The sequence below is a fragment of the Sceloporus undulatus genome, chromosome 7 (genome assembly GCF_019175285.1).
Source record: "Sceloporus undulatus isolate JIND9_A2432 ecotype Alabama chromosome 7, SceUnd_v1.1, whole genome shotgun sequence".
Taxonomy (NCBI): Eukaryota; Metazoa; Chordata; class Lepidosauria; order Squamata; family Phrynosomatidae; genus Sceloporus; species Sceloporus undulatus.
In genome coordinates, this window is record NC_056528.1 from 11,204,266 (window position 1) to 11,225,659 (window position 21,394).

At 47.9% G+C, this 21,394-nt stretch overlaps 4 protein-coding genes across 5 annotated transcripts in view; 3 read left to right on the forward strand and 1 right to left on the reverse strand.

The window, feature by feature from the left end:
* Positions 1–213: 213 nt before the first annotated feature.
* On the forward strand, positions 214–4,098 carry HES2 (hes family bHLH transcription factor 2). The gene is made up of 4 exons (XM_042477825.1): positions 214–352; positions 1,083–1,178; positions 1,530–1,623; positions 2,931–4,098. Exons 1-4 carry the CDS (start codon positions 293–295, stop codon positions 3,218–3,220), a joined length of 540 nt encoding a protein of 179 aa, XP_042333759.1. The 5' UTR covers positions 214–292; the 3' UTR covers positions 3,221–4,098.
* Positions 4,099–14,401: 10,303 nt separating this feature from the next.
* POLE3 (DNA polymerase epsilon 3, accessory subunit) lies at positions 14,402–16,335 on the reverse strand. The gene is made up of 4 exons (XM_042478075.1): positions 16,193–16,335; positions 16,014–16,099; positions 15,778–15,896; positions 14,402–15,116 (listed from the first exon to the last, which is right to left on the reverse strand). The coding sequence occupies exons 1-4, from the start codon at positions 16,256–16,258 to the stop codon at positions 14,929–14,931; spliced, it is 459 nt and encodes a 152-aa protein (XP_042334009.1). The 5' UTR covers positions 16,259–16,335; the 3' UTR covers positions 14,402–14,928.
* A 242-nt stretch (positions 16,336–16,577) lies between these two features.
* Positions 16,578–21,160, forward strand: C7H9orf43 (chromosome 7 C9orf43 homolog). The gene is made up of 7 exons (XM_042478664.1): positions 16,578–17,270; positions 17,509–17,608; positions 18,116–18,249; positions 18,502–18,590; positions 19,111–19,221; positions 19,965–20,083; positions 21,008–21,160. Exons 1-7 carry the CDS (start codon positions 16,834–16,836, stop codon positions 21,158–21,160), a joined length of 1,143 nt encoding a protein of 380 aa, XP_042334598.1. The 5' UTR covers positions 16,578–16,833.
* The window catches only part of RGS3 (regulator of G protein signaling 3), a 31,020-nt gene continuing 29,068 nt past the window's right edge, over positions 19,443–21,394 (forward strand). Inside the window, exons 1-4 of one of the 2 annotated variants that reach the window (XM_042478069.1) lie at positions 19,443–19,655; positions 19,822–19,879; positions 19,965–20,083; positions 21,008–21,116. The gene's annotated coding sequence lies outside the window, so the exon portion shown is untranslated. The remainder of the gene's footprint in view (positions 19,656–19,821; positions 19,880–19,964; positions 20,084–21,007; positions 21,117–21,394) is intronic. The other variant, XM_042478070.1, reaches the window with a different exon arrangement.

Genomic DNA, 21,394 nt, shown 5'->3' on the forward strand with positions numbered 1-21,394 from the left:
TGGGACTGACCCCCGAGAGAGTCCCCAATGGGGAATCCTGGCCCATAGGGAATCATTGCTTCTCTCTGGGCCACTTTGAGCGGGGGCCCTTTGGGAGCCTCCCCCAGCTGGCCAGCCCCTCCCTCCCTCGCCCTCTGGGGCGGGGCCTAAGGCCAGGAGGAGGGGCGGGCCAGCAGGGGGCGGGGCTGGGGGCGGCTCCCTGTCAGGCTTAAAAGCCAGCTGGGCTGACTGTCCCTGGCCTCTTGCTCTTCTGCTGGCCTTCCTCCTCCTCCTCCTCTTCACCTTCTTCTTCATGGCGCCCCTCTCCGGAGCCCCCCTCGAGGCCAGGCAAGAGGCCGCCCGGGTCAGGAAGGTGAGTCAATGGGCAACTCAGGGCAGGACTAGCTGCCCAGGCCTCTGAAAGAGAGCCTCCCTGGCACCTCCTCGGCGGTCTCCCCTCCAAGGGCCAGCCAGGACTGGCCCTGCTTAGCTCCCAAGAGCAGAGGGCAACCTGGGGCCTTTGGGGCACCTTAAGGAAGGCAGCTCAATTCCTAGATAGATAGATAGATAGGACAGATAGAAAGATGAATGATAGACAGATGATAGATAGATAGGCAAATGGTAGATAGATTAGGCAGATGAAAGATAGATGGCAGATAGATGAGTCTGCCTAATTATCTATCTAGCTATCTATCTATCTATCTTATGTCTGTCATCAATCTATCTGCCTATCTAGCAAGCTATCTGATAGACATATAGATAGGCAGATGATAGACAGATAGATACATATATAGATAGATGGTATAGATAGGCAGCTAGATGATAAATGATGATAGATAGGAAGATGACAGATAGAGAGATAGGCAGATCATAGATAAGGTATAGAGAGAGACAGGCAGACAGATGATATATGATCAACAGATAGATAGGCAGGCAGATCAATGATACATGACAGATATAGCAGATATTTGGGGTTTTGGAGAGTCTCCTTGGCGTTTGGACTAAAACCCAGAGCAGACCTTCCCTCCTTGCAGCATCCCCTTTGGGTTTTGGGTCCGGCCCCATGCCAGCCCCTCTGACCCCTTTCCTTGCCCCTTTTGCAGAGCCTGAAGCCCCTGATGGAGAAGCGGCGCCGGGCCCGGATCAACGAAAGCCTCAACCAGCTCAAGGCCCTGATCCTGCCCTTGGTTGGCAAAGATGTAAGTCAGGCCCCAGGGTTTCTCTTTGGGGGACTGTAACTCCCAGAATCCACACACTGGCACCGGGGGGGGGGGATCCTAAGACTCCTCCTCCATGGCTGAACACAGAGAGGCTGGTATTCTCCCAGACAGACTTTGGAAATCTTATTTTGGACTGCAGTTCCCAGAATCCCCCATCAGCATGCAGACCATCACTGCTGGCTATGATTTGCCGGCTTTTCCAGGCAGACTGTTTGGAGCCCTTGCTTTAGACTCCTGAGTTGCAGTCCAAAGAAAAGCATTGCCAAGTTCTTTCCCCACCAATTCATTGTGAAAATGTCTTGGACCTCTCTTTCTTTATACTTTTCACAGGGCTCTCGCTATTCCAAGCTGGAAAAAGCCGACATCTTAGAGATGACTGTCCAGTTCCTCCAAGATCTCCCCGGCCCCTGCGCCTCCATCTCTGGTGAGTGCGTCTACATTGCAGAATGCAGTTTGACACCACTTTAACCGCCATGGCTCACTGCTATGGAATCCTAACATTAGTTTTGTGAGATATTTAGTCCTCGGTCAGAGAGATCTCTAGTTCCATAGCAAACTACGTATCCCATAGCATGAAGCCATGAGAGTTAAAATAATATCAAACTGCATTAATTCTGCAGTGTAGAGGTTATAGTACTTCTTCCCTGTTGTTCTTCCATTAGCAAGTTTAATGCTTTGTTTAATTTTTTGAGGAACAAAATGCTTTCAGGAAAGGGCTTCCACAAATACAAGGTGTTGATTTTAAAACTACTTTTAATTATATACACACACACACACACACAATATATATATATATATATATTAAAATGGATGCTCTAAATTGTTTTTAAGGTTAGAAAGAGTTAGCGGTGATCTCATTCAAGCAGGCTTTTGAGGGATAATCATGTCAGGGAGGCTTTAATGCCATTCAGTTTTCTATGTGTATGAAATATTATCCTGTTTTTAATTAGTTAATTTTTAATTTATTTTTTAATTGCAAAATTTTTCAATGGTTTTATTTGTAAGCCACTTTGGGAGAAAGGTGGCATAGAGATTAAATAAACTGTTTTATATTATTTTAAAAATGCGGAAACTGCTTTGAGGCAGGAAAAGGGTGTCGTTTTGCACAATGAGGGCTGGAACATGGTGAAGCGACGAGGTCTTTTTGTAGAATGAGGAATGTTTGCATTCCCTTAAAGGTCCTGGAAATAAAGTTGTGCAAACTATGGTGGAGCATGTCTGCATTCAGTTCTAGACTATAGCCATGACCCTGGGCATGCCATACCATGGTGCGCATACTTCTTGTTGTGCCAGTGAAGTGTGTCTTTTAGTTGCACACCACTGCTATTTGGGGCCAGGAGCCCTGGTGGCGCAGTGGGTAAATGCCTATACTGCAGCCATTCACTCGAAACCACAAGGTTGCGAGTTCAAGACCAGCAAAAGGGCCAAGCTCGACTCAGGCTTGCATCCTTCCGAGGTCGCTAAAATGAGTACCCAGACTGTTGGGGGCCAATTAGCTTACTTGCTAATTAGCTTACTTGCTGTTCACCGCTATGATCTTTGGAATAGCGGTATATAAATAAAACAAATTATTATTATTATTATTAAAGGTTTGTGCAGCACAACCTTATGTGGAGCTTTATGCTTTACATTGGGCATTTGCAAACATTCTGCTCTATGGCAGTGCCCCATTGTATGACAGTGTCCCTCCTTGGCCCTTCCGTAACTCACATCTCTCTCTGCCCCTTAAAGACGCAGCCAACAGTTATCGCAAAGGCTACGGCGCCTGTGTCTCCCGCCTCACGCTCCTCCTCCCCAAATACAACCTCTTGAACCCAGAGGCCTGCCATAGACTCTTGGGGCATCTCCAGCAGGCCTGCGACCAACACCACCATTGCCTTCGAGACTCTGCCACCCCCCAGGACTTGTCCCAAACCTGGGGCAGGGGGCGAGCGGCCGGAAACCCACCCACAGCAGTCCAAAGACACTCGTGCCCACCGTCCCCCACAGCTCAGCCGCCAGCCCTGTGGAGACCATGGTAGGGTCTTGTTTCTCCATGGCGAAAAGCCCTGCGTGGTGCATACAGCCTCGTACTACAGAAGGATCGTTGGTGAGCCCCTGAGAAAGGATTGCCCAGCAAAGAGGGTGTCCACCATCCCTCTGCACCATTTCCAGCACCAGCCTTCCATTGGCAGATGGCTTTCTGGTGGCAGATGACCAACAGCTGGATGCCTTTTAAGCCTCTGCATTGGTGGGATCTGAGCCTTCATCTCTCCCCTGCAGTCAGGTTACAACTCTTTGTTGCATCTCTACATGTCAGCTTTCCTTTCTTTTTTGTTTTTGTAAGGGAAGGGCTATAGTTTGTGCATCGAATGCAGAAGGAGCCAGGTTTGATGTGGGACATCTCCAGACAGAAATCCTGAAATCCTGGAGAGCTGCTAGCATTGGGCAGTTTGTTCAAAAATCACCTTTTCTCCAGCGAAAGCAAAAAAAAAAAAGGTGCTCAAGAAATGGCGACATGCAGGAACTCTCTCCCTCTCAAGAAATCCTCCAAATAAACTCTGCGTTGTGCATGTATGGGAGGGGGTGACGTATACATTTCAATGAATTCAAAGTCAGCTATCAGAAACAGACTTGCAAGGAGGGTTGACTATTTAGTCAATAGTCAAGCAGCATCTAGAACTGGAAGGGGAACACTTTCCAATCTCTGTCTTTGGGGCCAGGATTTTGTTTTTCCTCCTCCCCTGGGCATCCTCTACATGAAAAGAGGGGACCATGAAGCCCATCCAGCACCTTGGACTGTTGGTTAGACATTCTCTTCTGGTCTGTGATTTGCACAAACCTGGCACAGCGGTGTCCGGACAGCACTTTAATCCTGTATATATTTGTTAGTATGCAATAAAAATGTTGCGATCGGTAAAACAAGACAAAAGTGTGTGTTTCTCTTTCTTCGCAAACAAAGAAACACGATAGATTGGACAGACAGACAGACAGACACACATACACACACACACACACACACACACACACACATATACACATGTAGGTAGAATTCAGAAACCTAGCCCTGTTAAGCCTGGGATTTGCAAAGTGATCTTTGTAGCACTTTTGAGAGGGCAGAAGAAGTTGTAGCAGAAGCTTTTGTGGGCATGGGGTACTTCCTTTGCATACTATGAATGCGCTCATGTGTTTGTACATATCAAAGTATACATGTGGGTACACATAAAGAGACACAGGTAAATATGGACCAGCGGTTCCCAAACTTTGGTTCTCAAGATGTTTTGGACTTCAGCCCATTGCAGAGACTGAACCACCTTCCTTCTGCAGAGACTATAATGGAAGGATGCAAGGCCAGAAGAGAGAGCCATGCAGAGGCACCAAAGGTGGCCTCCTCCTCCTCCTCCAGCAATGGAGGTCCAGCTATAGACCCTCCAGGCCCAGCTGAGGCCAGTGAGTTTAAACCCCCACTCCCCCAATTTAGTTTTCTTGTGATGTGCCTTCAAGTCTTTTCTGACTCATGAAGACACTAACCAAGGGGCTGTCTGGGCTGAGAGTGTGTGATGGTTTCCATGTCTGAGCAGAATCCTAGTCCAGGGCTCAAACCACTATGCTATGCTGGCCCTACAGCAGGTGAATCTGTTTGGAAAGGACAGCTTTGAATGCGCTCCTGCGGAGATGGAGGAAGGGCCAGCAGGTGACCCCCCCCCCTTCTGTCCATCCGCACCTCAGGAAGAGCAATGCAGGGGTCTTGCATTGGGAAGAAGGCGTCCCTCAGTCACAGACCTACACACAACGCACACACACCTGGCTGGAGATGTGGTTCAACATCAATAATTTGCAAAGCCTGGGAACAAGGCAGGGCAGGGCCTTGGTGGAAATGTAAGTCTCCGGTGTTGTGCCAGGACACGCCTGGGCACCCTGCGCCTGGGTAAAGGAGGCGCTGCCAAGCGCTGAGACGCAGAAGAATGGGTTGCGAAAGACCGAGGCATCACCCACCGCATCCACCCAGCCCTATTCTGACACTGAACCCACGGAGGAAGGTGAGGCAGGGCAAAGGGTAAGAAACGTCGCGGAGGGAAAAGCTGGAGCTTGGGAAAGTGACTCCAGGCGCATGCAGACGATGTAGTCATTCTCACACCATTATGATCCCACTTTAGCTGCCTATGGCTCTGTCCCAAGCAAAAGGGGGATTTGTAGTTTGGGGACGCATTAGAACTTTCTAAATGGTTCCCCCCTGGACTGTAAATCCCAGGACCCCACAAGATGCCACCCTCACAATTAAAATGGAATTGTACTGCTATAACTGCATAGATTGATGTATTCATATAATTGATTCTCAAACAGTGGTCCTCCAGATGTTTTGGACTTCAGCTCTCAAAATCCCCAAACTTGATCCAAGTCCAAAACACCTTGAGAACCAACCTTTGGGAACCTTGCTGCACTATACTTATATACTTGTGTATCTACTTACACTACATTTATATACTTGCTGCACTCCCCAAAAGCCAAGTACAAAAGAGCAAGAAGCAAAAGTATATCTAAAGTCTCCATCCCACACCCCACTTTATTCGTCCCAGGAGGATGCCGAAGGTTCAAAAGTCTCCCCCAAAAAGTGTTCATCCTCCTCTCCTTCTGGGTCAGAAAACAGCTTTGCAAGAGTTCTGGGTTTTCCAGCAAAAGGGGAGACGAAGGGCAAGGGCTGGGCGGCGAACAACCGCAAATTAAGCCATTAGAGCCAGTTCTCCCTGATCCGGATTTATTTATGAGCAAGACCTGAGCAGCAACACCAGCAGCACCAGGGGATAATAGGGCTTATCTGGCAAGAAGATCTCCTGCCTCCAGTCTCTCTGCACCTCTGGCATCTTCCACTTTTCCTAGCAAAGACGACGCCTGATGCTCCCCAACCACAGAGGTGTAAAAGCATCAGATCCAGCCTGATTTGCGGTTTATATTTTGGGACATCTAGAGCTGCTTTGGAAAGGCCCTAAGCAAAATGAAACGTCTTCCAGACTTCATTTGTGATGAGAAGACATTGGAAACCGGTGGCTGTCTTTCGGTTAGATTCCAAACATGGCTCAACATATACTGAGCTAAACTTGCACAGCAAAGCTTTTTCACGCAGTTGCATTTCTCATTATTTTATTGTGTCTTGCCTGAATTTGCATGTGGCTTGCTAACCATCGCACATGTGCATGCAGAGAAAATGGTGGTGTGTTTGCTTACCAAGGATATATATCCTTGGCCCAAAAAAGATGGCGTTCTGTATTGCAGTTGCGGATTTGTAAACTAGTTACGAATCCGTAACTGCGTTGCGTTCAGCAAGAAGATGCTTTTATAGTTATGGCCCTTTTGTCATGAAGTTGGGTGGTTGCATGGAATTGGAAAACTATAATTCCCAGCATTCCCTAGCAAAAGTGGTCTCAAACTGGATTATTTCTGCAGTGTGTGTTTTCAATCCAAGACACACTCTGCATGACACTGCCCTTGAGGATATTGAATCTTTGTAGGCTATTATTATTATTTGTAGGTTTTATTATTTGTAGGTTATTTGTAGATATTGAACCTATAGGGCTTTTTTCTTGGCAACCTTCTTCAGCGGAGGTTTGCCATGGCCTTTCTCTGAGGTTGCAAGAGTGCAACTTGCCCAAAGGTTTCCATTATTCGAAATCCTGTTCTCCAGAGTTGCCATAATAGTCCAGCGCCCAAAGCACTATACTTTAACGTAATAACTTTATCTGATCATTGCAAGAACAGCAGCATAAGACCCGAGAGAGCATTGCAGTTTCCCTCTCGGCCCGAAACTCAGCTGGCACCGGTCTCTCTGGGGCTTTGTAGCCAAATCTGCGCTGTCAGTCAACGCTTCCCAATTGAACAATGGAGGCCTTTTGCATGGCAGGGAGTGCCAGCCCAAAGCTCCCCAGGGGACGGATCCTCACCCGTCCTGCTTGCCAGGAGCTTGCTTTCTCTCCTTCTCTATGTGCCATCTCTCCCAAACGCTTTGCTGAGGCTGCACTTTCATCCCCGAAAAAGAACCTGTTGTGGCTTCTCTGATCATCCTGGTAACTCCTCGCTCTTTCCAAAGACGTCTCTTGGGAACCACCTGGGGATTCCTATGCCAACCTAGCAACTGGCACTATAAGCGTGTGCCCTATCTGACCCCTTTCATTTCCTTAGCATACTGGGCCCTCCACACTTTCTGGGGTTAGGGGCACAGGACTTCCACCCAGCAAATACACTTTTTATTTTTAACCTGAAATAATACCTCTCTAGTGAATCTCTAAACACAGTTCTGTGGCCAACATCTGGCAGACGTTGACCATAGCTTTGTACTGGAGGACCTACAAGTGCGAAGAGACATGTTTTCTCTAGGAATCCCTACATCTTCCAGTGGGACTCTATGGCCAACATCTGGCAGAGATGCTCTGGAGGACCTGGATATTCCTAGGAGTTTATTGACATTAAAGAGAGATTAAAGGGCATTTAAAGCATCCTGCAAATGAAGCAGAAATGGCAAGTCATTGCTCAAACGATTATCACACGCAATTGCACAAATAAAGTTATATCGGAAATGCATTGTCGCTGAAATCCCGAAAGTAAAAAGATGTGCATTAATGCTTCTTTGTGACTGCTTTAATGGCGGGGTTTGTTGTGCAAAATTGCTACACCTAAGTAAGCAGTTTTTCTGGTATATTCACGACATAAACTCTTGAGCATTTGCAGGATGCTTTAAATGTGCTTTAAACTCCTTTTTGATGTCAAGACCAGCCTCAGTGTGATAAGCTCCTAAGAGTCTGCGAAAGGTAACAGGCCAGGGGTAACTCCAGGTGGAACTGGGAAAGATCCTGACCTGCCTGGAACCTTTACAGAATAAAATTATATTCCTTTCCTACCCAATAAATAAAACAGATTTTAAATCAAAGCCATTTAACACCCAGCCAGAGTTGGCAACACTGGGCCAGGTGGGCCTCCATGTCTCTGACTCCCTGCAAAGGAGCTGCCTCTGTGTTTATTATGCGATGCTGCCGGGGAGAGACCCCCAAATTTGCAAGACAGCTGCATGTGGATTTTGGGAGGTGCAGTCCCAGAAAGCACCTTCCTCAAGTTCTCCAGACTTCCATTTATGACAGCCCTGAGGAAAGCTCCTTTCCTTGGTGCTCCTTCTGTTGCTGGAAGTGCACTTTTGCGCCTCGGCGTCTGCACTGTTGCTCCTGTGTGTGTTGCCTGGGCATGTTCCCAGGAGACGGCTGGGCTTGGCAGCCCGCCTTGCAGTGCGTGAGTAAGCAGTTTCACCCAGCGGTTCCAGGGATCCCAGCGGCGGCGGAGACTGCCAAGGCCCCTGAGGGAAGCAGGATCCATCCCTGTGTCAAAACCCAGCTTGAGCACCGTGGGAAAACTGTGCTTGCCTTTGCCCTCCGACGGAGGAGACACGTGTCCTGGGTGCGGCTGCGGGCACCGCGTCTCGTGGCTCCGGGGCGCGGCTGGGCAAAGGCAGATGGAGACATCTTTTCGGTCCTATGACACTTGGGTGGGGTGTGTGGGTCTGGGTGCAAACCTTCACACCAATTCCCAGTGGATGCAAGCTACACCAGTAGGGTTGCCATAACTGTCAACCTCCAAACCGGGACAAACGTAAAAAATGTAGGACAAATGTAGGACAAAATTGACAACCCCCAATGTAGGACATATTTTTAAATGGAGGACGCACGAAAAAGTAAAAGAATAATAATTTTAAAAAGCATTAATATAAACGCATGTTTCTTAGGCATGCTCAAAATGGAGGACATTTTGGCATGAGTTGGTCATACACTTTTTTTGTTGATGTTCCCTTAGCCTTGAGTAATTGGTAGATAAAGAAGTAAGGAATATTTTGTGAAAGGATATAGAAATAATTTTATGTTGATTAATAGTTGAAGTGTATGTAATATTAGCAAGAAGCAGAAAGAGTACAAATACAACTACACAAAAACAGAAGATTGGAAAGTGAAGAAGAGAAAGAAGAAAAGAAGATAAAATAGAAATTTCATATTAACAATGATGATTATATTTGCAATGATTCGAAATTAATTGATTGTGTGTAAATTGGAAATGGTTAATAATTAATAAAGATATTTCAAAACTAAAAACTATTTTGTAGTGAGTGAACACAGAACATTGGCATTGGCAAATAATCTATCAAGTAACAACCTCCTAAACACATAGACTTAGAGATTCCCTGTGGATTAGTTTTGGAAGTCATAATTCATCTGTGTTGCCTCGCCCTCTCCCCATATAGTCCGCCCCGCACTCTCAGGTCAACTGGGAAGCCATTTCTGAGGGTCCCACCCTCAAAACGCTCTACAACTGCACAGAGGGCGCTTTCAATCTCAGCCCCGCAGTCATGGAACTTGCTTCCCGAAGAGCTCCGCTCGACCTTTTTAGGAAGAGACTCAAAACCTTTCTCTTCGAACAAGCTTCCCCCCAGATGTTGTAATGCTTCCTCTCCCCACTCCTTTGCACTTGTATTTTGGCTAGTATTTGTGTGCTTTTTAAATTGTGTTTTAACTCTTGTTTTTAATGTTTGACTTGCTGTATATCGTATTGTTTACATTTATCGTTTGTTGCTATTGAAATGTTGTAACCCGCTTTGATCTCAAGGAAAGACAGGCTATAAATAAACGATTTGTTTATTTTATTTTATTTATTATACATTATATTTTATATTTATTCAAAATTTCATTTCATAGTTAATATTATATTTTATATTTTATATTGTTTTATTCTACATTTTATTTTATAGTTTATAATATAAACATTATATTTTATATTGTTTTATTTAAATTTTATTTTATTTGTAACTTTATTATTAATTATTACTTTATATTATATTATATATTTTATATTACTTTATTTTAAATTTTTCTTTATAACTTTATTTCGAATTAAACATTTATTTTAAAAAAGTATACAAAGAACAGAAGAATGAAAGATGCTTAAAACACCACAAGAATCTGACAATTATAAACTTTATTGTAACTTTATTTTATTTATTAATATTTTTATTTTACATTTTATTCTATTTATTCTATATTTTATTTTCATTCTATTGAATTTTATATTTATCTTTTATTTCCCTTCATGGCGTCATCCCTCAGAGGAGACACAGGAGGGCGCAAGGGAGCTCCTCGGTCTGAAAGGGCCGGCCCTCAGAGGCGAACAGCTAGAGCGTCTCCGTGGCGACGATCTAGGAGTTCGTCTCAGAGGGCCTACCACAGAGGCGCGCGGGGCTAGAGCGTTTCCATGGCGACGATCTAGGAGGTCATCTCAGAGGGCCTACCACAGAGTCTCGGACCCTAGAGCGTCTCCATGGCGACGATCTAGGAGTTCATCTTAGAGGGCCTACCACAGAGTCTCGGACGCCTAAAGCGTCTCCGTGGCGACGATCTAGGAGTTCGTCTCAGAGGGCCTACCACAGGCGCGCAGAGCTAGAGCGTTTCCATGGTGACGATCTAGGAGGTCATCTCAGAGGGCCTACCACAGAGTCGGGCAGGGCTAGAGCGTCTCCGTGGGGGCGATCTAGGAGTTCGTCTCAGAGGGCCTACCACAGAGGCGCGAAAGGCTAGAGCATCTCCATGGCGACGATCTAGCAGCGTCTCACAGGGCTTATCATAGAGACACGGACACCTGGACCGTCTCCATGACGACGATCTAGGAGGTCGTCTCAGAGGACCTCCCCGTCCTCGCCGCAGGCGCACTCCCTCATGTCGACGTTCTAGCCATCCGCGCTCGGAGGGCCGGCCCTCTAAGATGAGTTTCCTAGAGCGGCTCCGATGCGACGCTCTAGCCTTCCCCCACTCTTTGGCAGGCTATCTAAGATATTCCCTCCTAGAATGTCTCCGTAAGGGCTCTCTAGGCCTCTGCACTCGCAGGGCCGGCCCTTTCGGACTGGCGCTGCAGCCGCCATTGGATTTAAAGGGCCAAGGGGCTCCCGACCGCCCTCCTGTGTCTCCTCGGAGGCATGACACCCTGAAGCGAAATGACAGGCGCCTTTTTCAAGGCCAGGGAAATTGTATTTTAGTTTATATATAAAACATAATATAAAATATAAAATAAATGTTTGAAAATTAAAAGATTTTTTTAAAAAAAGGAAAAATCCACGAAGGAAAGACAAATATAATTTAAAAATACAAGATAATATAAGTAAAATTATTCAACTATTAAATGCATTTGAATTTAATATTAAGATAAAAATATTCAGGGAGAGGGTCCAGGTGACGATTTTAATTTCACGTGTTGTTTATTGTTAGGATTTTAATTTATGTGTTATTTTTTCCATTTAATTTTATAATTATAATTTAAAGGCTGATCCTCTGAGGAAGATTCCTCTTTAATCTCCAGCCCTGCTCTGTTTGGAGATGGTCAACAATGAACAAATAAAATAAAATAAGAATCGAAAATAAAAATTAAAGCATGTTTTTATCAGACCCATTAATGACAGAGGCCTCGTGAGACCAATAGGATAAAATAAATGTTGTAACCACGGAGAAACTGAAGAAGGAAACAAATGTTGCCCCAAACAACTAAGTGAATATAAATTAAATACATCTTCTGTCCACCATCAAAGTAAGTAATAATAAAAAAATTGCACTCACCGACTAAGTAAATAATAAATAAAATAAACGTGGCAATCAAAGAGTAAATGAAATAAATGTTGCACCCACAAAAATACAATAAATAAATTGCACCCACAAACAATGTAGATAAGTAAAATAAACATTGCACCTACTAACTAGGTAAATAATAGAGATTGCAACCACCAACTAAGTGAATAACTTTCATTTTACTATTAACTCCCTGAGTCTGACGTCACAAACGCCAGAGAATTCAAGGGGACCCAGAGAAGGACCAACAACGGCGTATGAGGCTAAATGGCCGCCTTTGGAGTTCGATCCCGGCTTGGTCTTTTACAAAAAGAAACCTGCTTACAAAAGAGGAACTTTAATTGTTTAAAAATACTTGTTTTAATTTTATTTGTAAATTATTTTATTTTAATTTTTTACATTTTATTATATTTTTTGTATTTTTAATTTTTTGTTTAATTTTAATTTTATTTTATTTAAATTTCACCTGTTAATTTTTTAAATTAAATTTACTTTTATACTTTTTTCAGTTTTTTAAAAATTGCATAATAAACCATAATAAAAATAATAACATAAAAATAACAAAATTAATCTGAACTAAAAGAAAACATGCAACAAAATACTTCTTTTGAAATTAAACTTTTTTCATCATTTATTTCATTTATATTTTAAATCAACTTTCTGTATTCTAGCCTTATATGACATTTAATATCCCTGACCCCTGACCCTCAGTAATTTAATTTATATTGTATATTATCTGTCATTAGATATTAAATTTAAATTTGTTTTTAAAAATAATTTTACTTGCATTGTTTTATATATTTTTTAATTTTGTTTTCTATTTTGCTGTATTTTTCCCTTTATAAAAATTTTTCATTTTTAGATATTTATATTTTATATCAACCTTATAATTATATGATAAAATGAGAAAAAATGAAAAAAATATTAAATGACACAATATATATATATATATATATATATATTATGTTTAATATATAGCTATATATAACATTTACACACACATATATATATAATTATATCTAATATTTATAATATATATACAATATTTTTTTTGATAAATATATATATAATATTTATATTTTATGTCTTCTATATATATAGATATATTAATATTATATATATACACACAATATTTATATTTATATCAAATATTTATATTTTATGTTTTATATATATATATATATATATATATAATGTATATTATAAATATATATTATAAATATATATTATGTCATATATATATTATATAATATTTATATTAGATATACATATGTATATTCCATTCCAATGGCTCCAAGGCCAGTCTGAAAAGGTTGGCCTTCCGACTGCAGAGGCCCAGAGTGTCGCCATGGACTACAACTCCCATCAGGCCCCTGAGCACCAAGCAGAGCCAAGGGAGAGTTGGTTGGGGGGGGGGAATGAGAATGAGAATGGAGTGGTTACATAGATAGATAGATAGATGAACATGGAAGTGCCAGGCACAGAGGTATCCCTCGCTTATTATTAATAATATATTATATATTAATTTATTAATAAATCCTTGCAATTTCAGTGAATAAATATATTTATTAAATTATTAATGTATTCTTGCATATAGATATACCCTTCCCCCTCCTTTCCCACCCCTGGTAAGACAGGGAGGGGGCCGCCTACCTGTCCCCTTTTTTCCCACAGTTACCTGGGTCCCCCTGGGAAGGCAAGGAGGGGGGCCGCCTACCCTTCCCCTTTTTGCCTGCGGTTACCTGGGGCGAAAGGGAGAGGGCCGCCTACTCTTCCCCCTTTTCCCCCCGTCACACGGGAACCCCGGGAAGACAGGGAGGGGGGGCCGCCTACCCGTCCCTCCTTTTTCCCTTGGTTGCCCGTGACCCCCGGGAAGGCAGGGAGGGGTGCTGCCTACCCTTCCCCCTTTTTCCCCACGGTTACCTGGGACACCCAGGAAGAAAGAGAAGGGGCCGCCTACCCTTCCCCCATTTTTCCCTGCGGTTACCCGTGACCCCTGAGAATACAGGAAGGGGGCCGCCTACCCTTCCCCCTTCTTACCCATGGTTAGCTGGGACCCCAGGAAGACAGGGAGGGGGGCTGCCTACCCTTCCCCTTTTTTCCCCACAGTTGCCCGGGACCCCCGGGAAGGCAGGGAGGGGGACGCCTACCCTTCCCCCTTCTTTCCCATGGTTAACTGGGAAGAACAAATCCAGCAGAGGGGACATCCAATTATTCAGAGTAACAGTCCATGGATTTGAATTGCAACAGACAGGGCAAGGAGACCCTCTTCTCCTAAACAGCCCCCATAAATGAAAGCCACTACAGGAAACAGAGCCATGATCTATTTTCCCGTAAAGAAAGTGTAGGGTAGATGCACATTTTGTTCAGATGGATTTTCCACAGTAACAAGAGTGCAAAACACACTGCAGAAATATCCCAGTTTGAGGCTGCTTTAACCGCTGTGGCTCAGTGCTGGGGAACCCTGGGAACAGCAGAGAAAGCGGGGAGCTCTGAGCCTGGGCCGCAAGGGCAAAGTGCTCTCCAGCTGGCACTGCCATGTAAGGACCCCCCCCCCGAGACAGAGCAAATACATGAGCCAAGACCTAAAGCACTTTCCCATGTTTAATGACATCTTAATACACTGAAAAACACTGATAGCAAATGACAGGAGTCTTGTAGCTCCTACCTGAAAAGCCACAGAGCCGTGTGGAAGATGATACCTCTGGGAAAAACCAAGCAGCAAAACCTCCGTACAAAGAAGGGAAGGCAGGCTGGGAGGAGGCACAAGCCAAAGGCTCCCCCAAAAGCAGAACCGATTAAGTCAGCTCCAGGCACAGGCTTCATAGAAGGGGTTTTTGGGGGGGCAGATGTCACCACCTTTTCCCTCCCAAACAGCAAAGGAGGCCCATGCTGTTTATAAGGACCTTCTTGTGAGGATGCTTCCTGGCATCCCAGAGGCTGGCTCTTCCACTCCAGGTGAGTGGGCCTGGATGGCAGCCTGAGGTGTCCTCCACACGGAGCTCCCCATAAGACAGCATGGTCTTTCCTGGCAGAATGAGTGTCAATGGCAGCGGATGCCCTCCCTCCCTCCTTCCGCAGGAGACACAGGTTGCCCAAACCCAGCAGGCCCCTCAGCTCTCCCCTTCCTCCTCCTCCTCCTCCTCCTCATTCTGTTCCTCCTCCTCCATCTTCTCCTCCTCTTCCTCTTCCTCGTTCTCCTCCTCCTGGCTCTTCTCTGGCTCTTCAGGATCCTTCTTCTCCTTCTCCTTCTTTTTCAGCTCGGAGACTCCTCTCTTCTCTTTCTGCTCGCACCTGTAAGCTAGAAAGACAAGGACCCCGTGTCAGTGGTCAGACATTAATGCATCAAACTTGGGCATGACAGCAGTGGGAGAGCAGCCTTCCTTCTCCTGCAGCTGTCAGGGGTCACCACTCCCACATACATACATATGTCTATTGCTGGCAGGGCCACCCTCCGAGGCCTTGGCCTTGGCTGGGACTGTTCTCTGGTACAGTCCAGCTCACAAACACCCTTCTTCTTAAAGGCTCTGGCGCATAGCTTTCCATCAGGAGTCACTGAGTGCACATCGTTCCCTCAGCTGGCGATGGCTGATCCAGGCTCAGGGCGGCTGGACTTAGCCTTGGTGCAAATCAAGCAGGCTTGCCTGCCATTCAGCCAAGGCCTTCTTCTGTGTTGCCTGCATTACTTTGCGACTGTTTTAACCCTGGAAACTGTTGGATAGCTTCTTAAATGCTATATTTATGTCTTTTAACATTTTGTGCTGCTTTGTATTTGCTCAACAACAACAACCCTGTGTCCTCTTCACAAGGAAGCTCCTTCGGGCGCAGCTTCTACAAACCTCCTCCTCCTCCTCCTTGCCCTTCCCACAATCTCCAAGGACTCAAACGACCGGACTCTCCGTCCGGAGGCAGAGCGCTCCAAGCGCAGCCCAGAAGGGGCCAGAGAGAGGGCCCTGCCTTACCTTCCAGGGCCTCCTTCAGGGGCACGAGGAAGCGCTGGAAGTCCATCTCCTCCATGGCCGAGAGGACGTCTCCCGCGTGCAGCGTCTTCCTCTTCCCCTTCATGGCGAAGTTGTTGGCGCTGTAAGGAAGGAAAGGACAAGAAGAGGCAGGCAGCAGGCCCTTCCCTCCCGGGAGGCTCCCCTCCTCCTCCCGCCTGGAGCCGGGACGGAGGGAGGGCCGCCTGCTCCTCGCTCACCAGGACGTGGCGTAGAGGACGAAGACGCTGGCCGCCCGCGAGACCGCGCTCCGGGCCTCCTTCGAGACGCTGACTCCCTCGGGAAGCTGCAAGGGAAGCGGAGGCCGAGTCAGCCGGCCCCGGCCCCGGCCCCGGCCCCAGCCCCGCCGGGCCCTTCCTTTCCTCCCTCCCTCCCTCACCGCCTCCTTGACGATCCGGGCCACGACGGCGTTCGGAAGGTTCAGGTCCTCTGGGCGCTCCGCCATTGCTCTCGCCCTCTCTGCGCATGCGCCTCTCCAAGGGGGCACCGAGACTTCCGGTGCCAGACTCCCAGAGCAGCAGCCACCGCCGGAAACCGGAAGCGCCCCGCAGCCGTCGAGGAGGAGGAAGGCAAGGCTGGCAGCCGGAAGCACGCGGCCTGGGCGCGCGGTGCACCCTGGGAAGCGGGAGGACTGAGGCGCCGCTTGGCGTCGCCTGGCAACAGGGGTCGGCTCCGCTTTGGCCCCGCCTCCCCTCCTCTGGAGAAGGCGCGAAAGAGGCTTGCGCTTGTAGGCAGGTATGCCCTTCCTTCCTAGGCGGGCTTGAGGCTGAGAGAGCGGCTCTTCCGAAGGCCAAGCGGAGGAGGCTCTTTGGAGGGCGGGCGGGCAGTTCTCTCCCGGCCCCGAGGGAAGGGGTCCCGCGGGGAGAGAGAGTGCCACGGGCGCCCCGCTCTCGACCTGAAAGCCTCCTTTCTCCTCCAGGGAGGCCAGGCTCCCCGTGGACCCCCACAGTTTGGCCCAAGGGGCTTCCATCAGGAAGCTGAAGCCACCCCCGAAGCCTCTCCGGGGGAAGGAGCCCCAGGATGGCAGGCAGCGCGGGGGCCGGACGCTGGGACGAGACCGTCTGCGACAGCCTGGCTTGCCAGCACCCGCCTTGCTGGGAGGCGCTGCGGAGGGTCGAGAGTGGGAACCCCCGGCCCGCCTTGGCAGCGCCAGGCAGACGGAGCCCTCCGGAGGACGGAGGTGAGCAGGGCCCCGCTTGCCAGGGAGCCTTGGCGAGGGAGGCAGGGGAGCCTTCCTGGGAGCCTGACCCCACGTGGCTTCGCCATCCATGTTCAGGGGAACTGCCCACCCTGAAGATTGTCAACCTTCCCCTCAACTGTTCCTGGAGAGAGAGGATCAAAGGCAGTGACAGCTATGGCTCCATTTCCAAAGCCATCTCCAGCATGAAAGACGACAGGAGCTACTTCTCAAGCTCCCCCCAGAACGAGCCTTTGATGCCCCCCGTCTCAGTCCTGAGGTTAGCAGGCCAAGCTTGGCCAAGGGCAGGGTCCCTTCTGCTCCTTCTCTGCCCGCGTCCTGGGAAGCGGGGTCCCCTTGGCACTCTGGCGCCCAAGACAGCAGAGCCAAAGCCTCAAAGTGTGCCGCTCACTTCCCGGGATCAGTCTGCTGTGTGCAGCCAGAGGAGCCATGAGTTGTAGTTGTGGCGCTGGTGCTTGCGTTTTCCATGTAGTCTTTGCTGTCTGTATGCCTTTCAGTTCGGAAAGGGATCCCTTCCCAGGACTCAACTCCCGGGTGGATTCTCAGACCCCGCACTTCTTACCAATCAGCCTCACCTGCTGGAGGCAAGCTGAGAAAGTAAGTGAGAGTTTGGATTTGCTGGGGAGGGCAGGTCTGGACAGCCCCATATCATTGCCAAAAAGGGCCCTTCAGACTGCTGCAGTGGATCTCTCCCTGTTCCCTGCTGGGCCACACAATTCCAGGTGGGTTCTGCTCCAGCCCAGCAAAGCGGAGGAGGCCAGGGGAGTGGGCTCCTCTCCATAGGGGCCACTGGAGCAGCCAGCTCTGCTCTCCCCCAGAGATGCTCTGGCGCACCAAGCAGGATAAACATCTCCCACCTTTCTGCAATGTGACCTGTGTCATGCAGAGTGTCATACGTTAGCATGGAGAAAAGGCCTATTCTTCATTGGGAGGCATGTTACAAAACCAGTCAGTACCTGTGAGACTCAGGTACCTATCAGAGAAGTTCATAAAAACTGCTGAAGGTGGATTGTGTGTCTTCAGAAACCAAATGATTAACTCTTGTGGCCTTCTTCTATGGTGTGGCATTTCTCTAGTAAGTGTCCTCTCCATATTTCTTGACAGATACAGGTGACGGATATCAGTGAATTTGCAATACACAGGCTTGGTTATCAGCTGCCCTGTGGGAACTTGGTGGTCAGGTGGATCCCATCCACCCGGCCCAAACCTTTGCGACCCCAAAAGCCAGCTGCAAGGGCGTAAGTAGCAGACCCTCCCCAGGAGGCATCTCAGACCACATTCTGCTGTGTGAGCAAGGGCTCCTGCTGTCTCCTTAATCCCTTCCTTTCTTCTCTGTGGAGGATTCAGCAACAGTAGTGGCTGGAGGAAGCAGGAAGGTCTCAGTGGGCCCCATCTGCCCCTTCCCATTCCCCTGCACCTGCCATTTCAACAGAGGTGGGAAGCTTCCCAATCCTCATAGGAACTCACCAGTGTGGCATCCTTTTGTTTAGTGTGACACCTCCTCAAAGGATGTGTGTGAAAGACCTCTTGTTGGAAAGCAACCTTGCTTTTAAGGAGATCCAAGGAGAGATGGTAAGTGGTGCTTATTGCTGTCCTTGTGTTCTGCCACCTGCTGTTAGATTGAAAGCTGCCTATCAAAAGCATCATCATGACTTTGCCCTGTTTGTTCAGTTTGTGTGCTTTTTGTGGCTTTAGCTTTGGTCTGGAACATAGACGTTTAGCAGGCGAAGACTTTCTTGGCTGAAAGGACAAGCGCTGGGAAAGTCTTCCCCCTTTAAGTTATTTGCAAAATGGAAGGAGGCCATGCCTACTCCTGCACTGCAGTCTGGCTGAGACAAGGGAGAGTGTCTTGTGGCTTGGGCAAAACAGTGTGGCTGGGCAGAGGAGCCTTGGGAACCCAGGCTGCACCTAGAGCCCTCCCCATCAAGTGCCTTTTCCTCTCTTTGCACTTTCAGGGATAGCCTTGCCTGCTCCCCCATTCCAGGGCCCTCTGCAATGCAAGGGAATGGGTTGCTGCTTTAGAGGAGGGGCAGCAGTTACAAGAGCAAGGGGTGTGTGAAAGTGTGTGCTTGGCTGGCTTCCTCTTCTTTTCTTACTAGAACAAACTCATTCCACAGAAAAGAAAAAAAATCAAGCAAAGTCCCCACCGGAGGCCAGCCTTACCTCCTTCATCTCAGGAGGAACAAGCAGGTTCCGGCTGACACATCAAGGTCAGTCCCCAAAGGCCACTTTCCGTAGTGTCTGATAGGGTGAAGGGAGAAGCCTGGAGGGAGGTACCTGGAGGACCAGGCTTTCGTCCAGACCCACTTGGCTTCGAATGTGCTGTCACCGTCCTCCCAGGCTTGACTATGTTCTTCCCATAGGTGGGGACTTTGTGGGTCTGTTCACCTGTTTAACAAAGAGTTGGGTTTTTTTATTCTGGAATAGTCCTGTAGGCAACGGAAAGAATGCCAAGGACAGTGTTCTCGGGAAAAGCCACTTCTCCTCCTGTAGCCTGTACCTAGCTCCTGTAGTGCCATCCCAAGCTGAGAGCGACCCAAAAACAGAGAGCAGAAGAGGATCGGCGTTGGAGAGCAAGCAGAAGGGTGCGCCTCCTCTGTTTACTGTGCAGAAAGCACCCAGTTTGTACAGATTTGAACCTAAGGTGGGCAAGGAAGGTCTGGTGTTTGTGTGCGTCTGGGTGGGTGACTATATCTGTTGGGAAGGGGCAATTAAAGAAAGAAACCTGCACAGATGGAGAGGCTCATGTCCCCCTTCTCTGCTCCCACACCTCTGGTTCCTTCCCCTTTTCTTCCCCCACCTTTCTCTAGATTCCTGTGAAAGAGGAATGCGCAGGAATACACAGGCAGCTCACAGTTCCCTCTGCAGGTGTGTTCACATTCTGGGTTTAAAGGTGTTCCCTGAGTCCATCAGGAAAAGCAAAGGCTGACCTACCTGTTCTGTCCGTGTCTAGGCTCAGTACCCAGCTGGCATCGGATGCCAGGCCTGATGACGCAGCTGGACAGAGCTGATGCCCCTAGCCACAGAACAGAGGGAGGAAAAGGAAAAATAACTCGGATGTTCCAGGAATCCGTAAGTGTGGCTAGAGTCGGCTGGCTCCTTTAGAGGTCTCTCAGGAGTCCTTCCTGTCCAGGGATCAACTTGGAGTGGATTACAGGGTTTAATATTGCTGGTTTGCTTGAGACATTGGTTGATTTTTTGCCATATAAAATTCCTAAGGAGCAAAAGTACAAGATGTATTGCAATGGAGGGAGTGAAAAAACCAGTCCAGTATGAAACCCAAAAGCTGAATGCAAAGTTTTCTTCTGGCTTCCAAAATGAATCTGGTGGTTGGGAAACCTGCGAAAGGGGGTTCTGCAGCAGAATGGCGGACAGCAGGAATTGAGAAGGCCCTGTCTCTCATCCTGGCCCAGCGTCCACCTTTCTTTCTGGGGACCAGGTGGGTTAGGGAGACGGGATTCTCTTCCTCATGCACTCCTCTGGGAGACATCCTGCTGGACTCTAGACAGCCTTGCTTGGTCCACCCGAGGGCTGCTGCCCTCCCCCAAAATGACTGTGAGGCCCCCGTTTGCTCTGCCTGTTGTTCCCGTAACTATGGGCCATTTCATACACTCCTCAATACCTCCTCCCCCTTGGAGGTTCACTGTGCTCTCAGGCCCCCTACCCCTCACCCCACGATGGTATCTCCCTGATTCCCTGAGGAGAGAAAATGAATGAGAACCCCATTTGAATCTGTGATGAATGGGAGCTGAGATGTGTAACTTTGGCCTACTTCCAGTTTCCACCTTTGGGGAATTTCTGAGAAATCACCACTCTGGCACTTCCAATATTCTGTATTTCAGTATCCCAACGCCACGGAGGTCATGCAGGAGCTCTTCAAAGCAGATGCATGTCATGCTGCAGCATCTCGGGTGCATGTGTACAAGCTTGGGTCAAAGCTTTGGGAGCAGAGGGTTGAGCAGGGAGAAGGGTCCATTCCTGCTATTTCTTCTCCAGTCTACAGAGGGCTGCAGGCCCCCAGGGCCCCCTGAGACCCATCCCAGGAAGAAGCAGTTGGTGAAATCTGTGGAGTGTAAGAACATGAGGAACAATCTGCTCACGGTGGGTGAGTGGTGCCGATCCCTCCTCCTGGGGTCTGACTTGCGCTGAAACAGGCCCTAATTACAGCCAGGGATCACTGGCAGACAAAGGGAGACCTTACAGTTTTGGCCTGCGTTCACTCCAATCCTGGCCAGTCCTGGCCCAGAAACGGGGCACTGTAACCTGGGGAGCACAGGATGAGCATGAGGCAGCTGAGGTTTTGAACCTGTGTGCCTTGCATTAAGGCATGTTCAGCAAGGCATGCGTTAAAGGGAGCGCTTAGTGTCCATGAGGGATAGGATG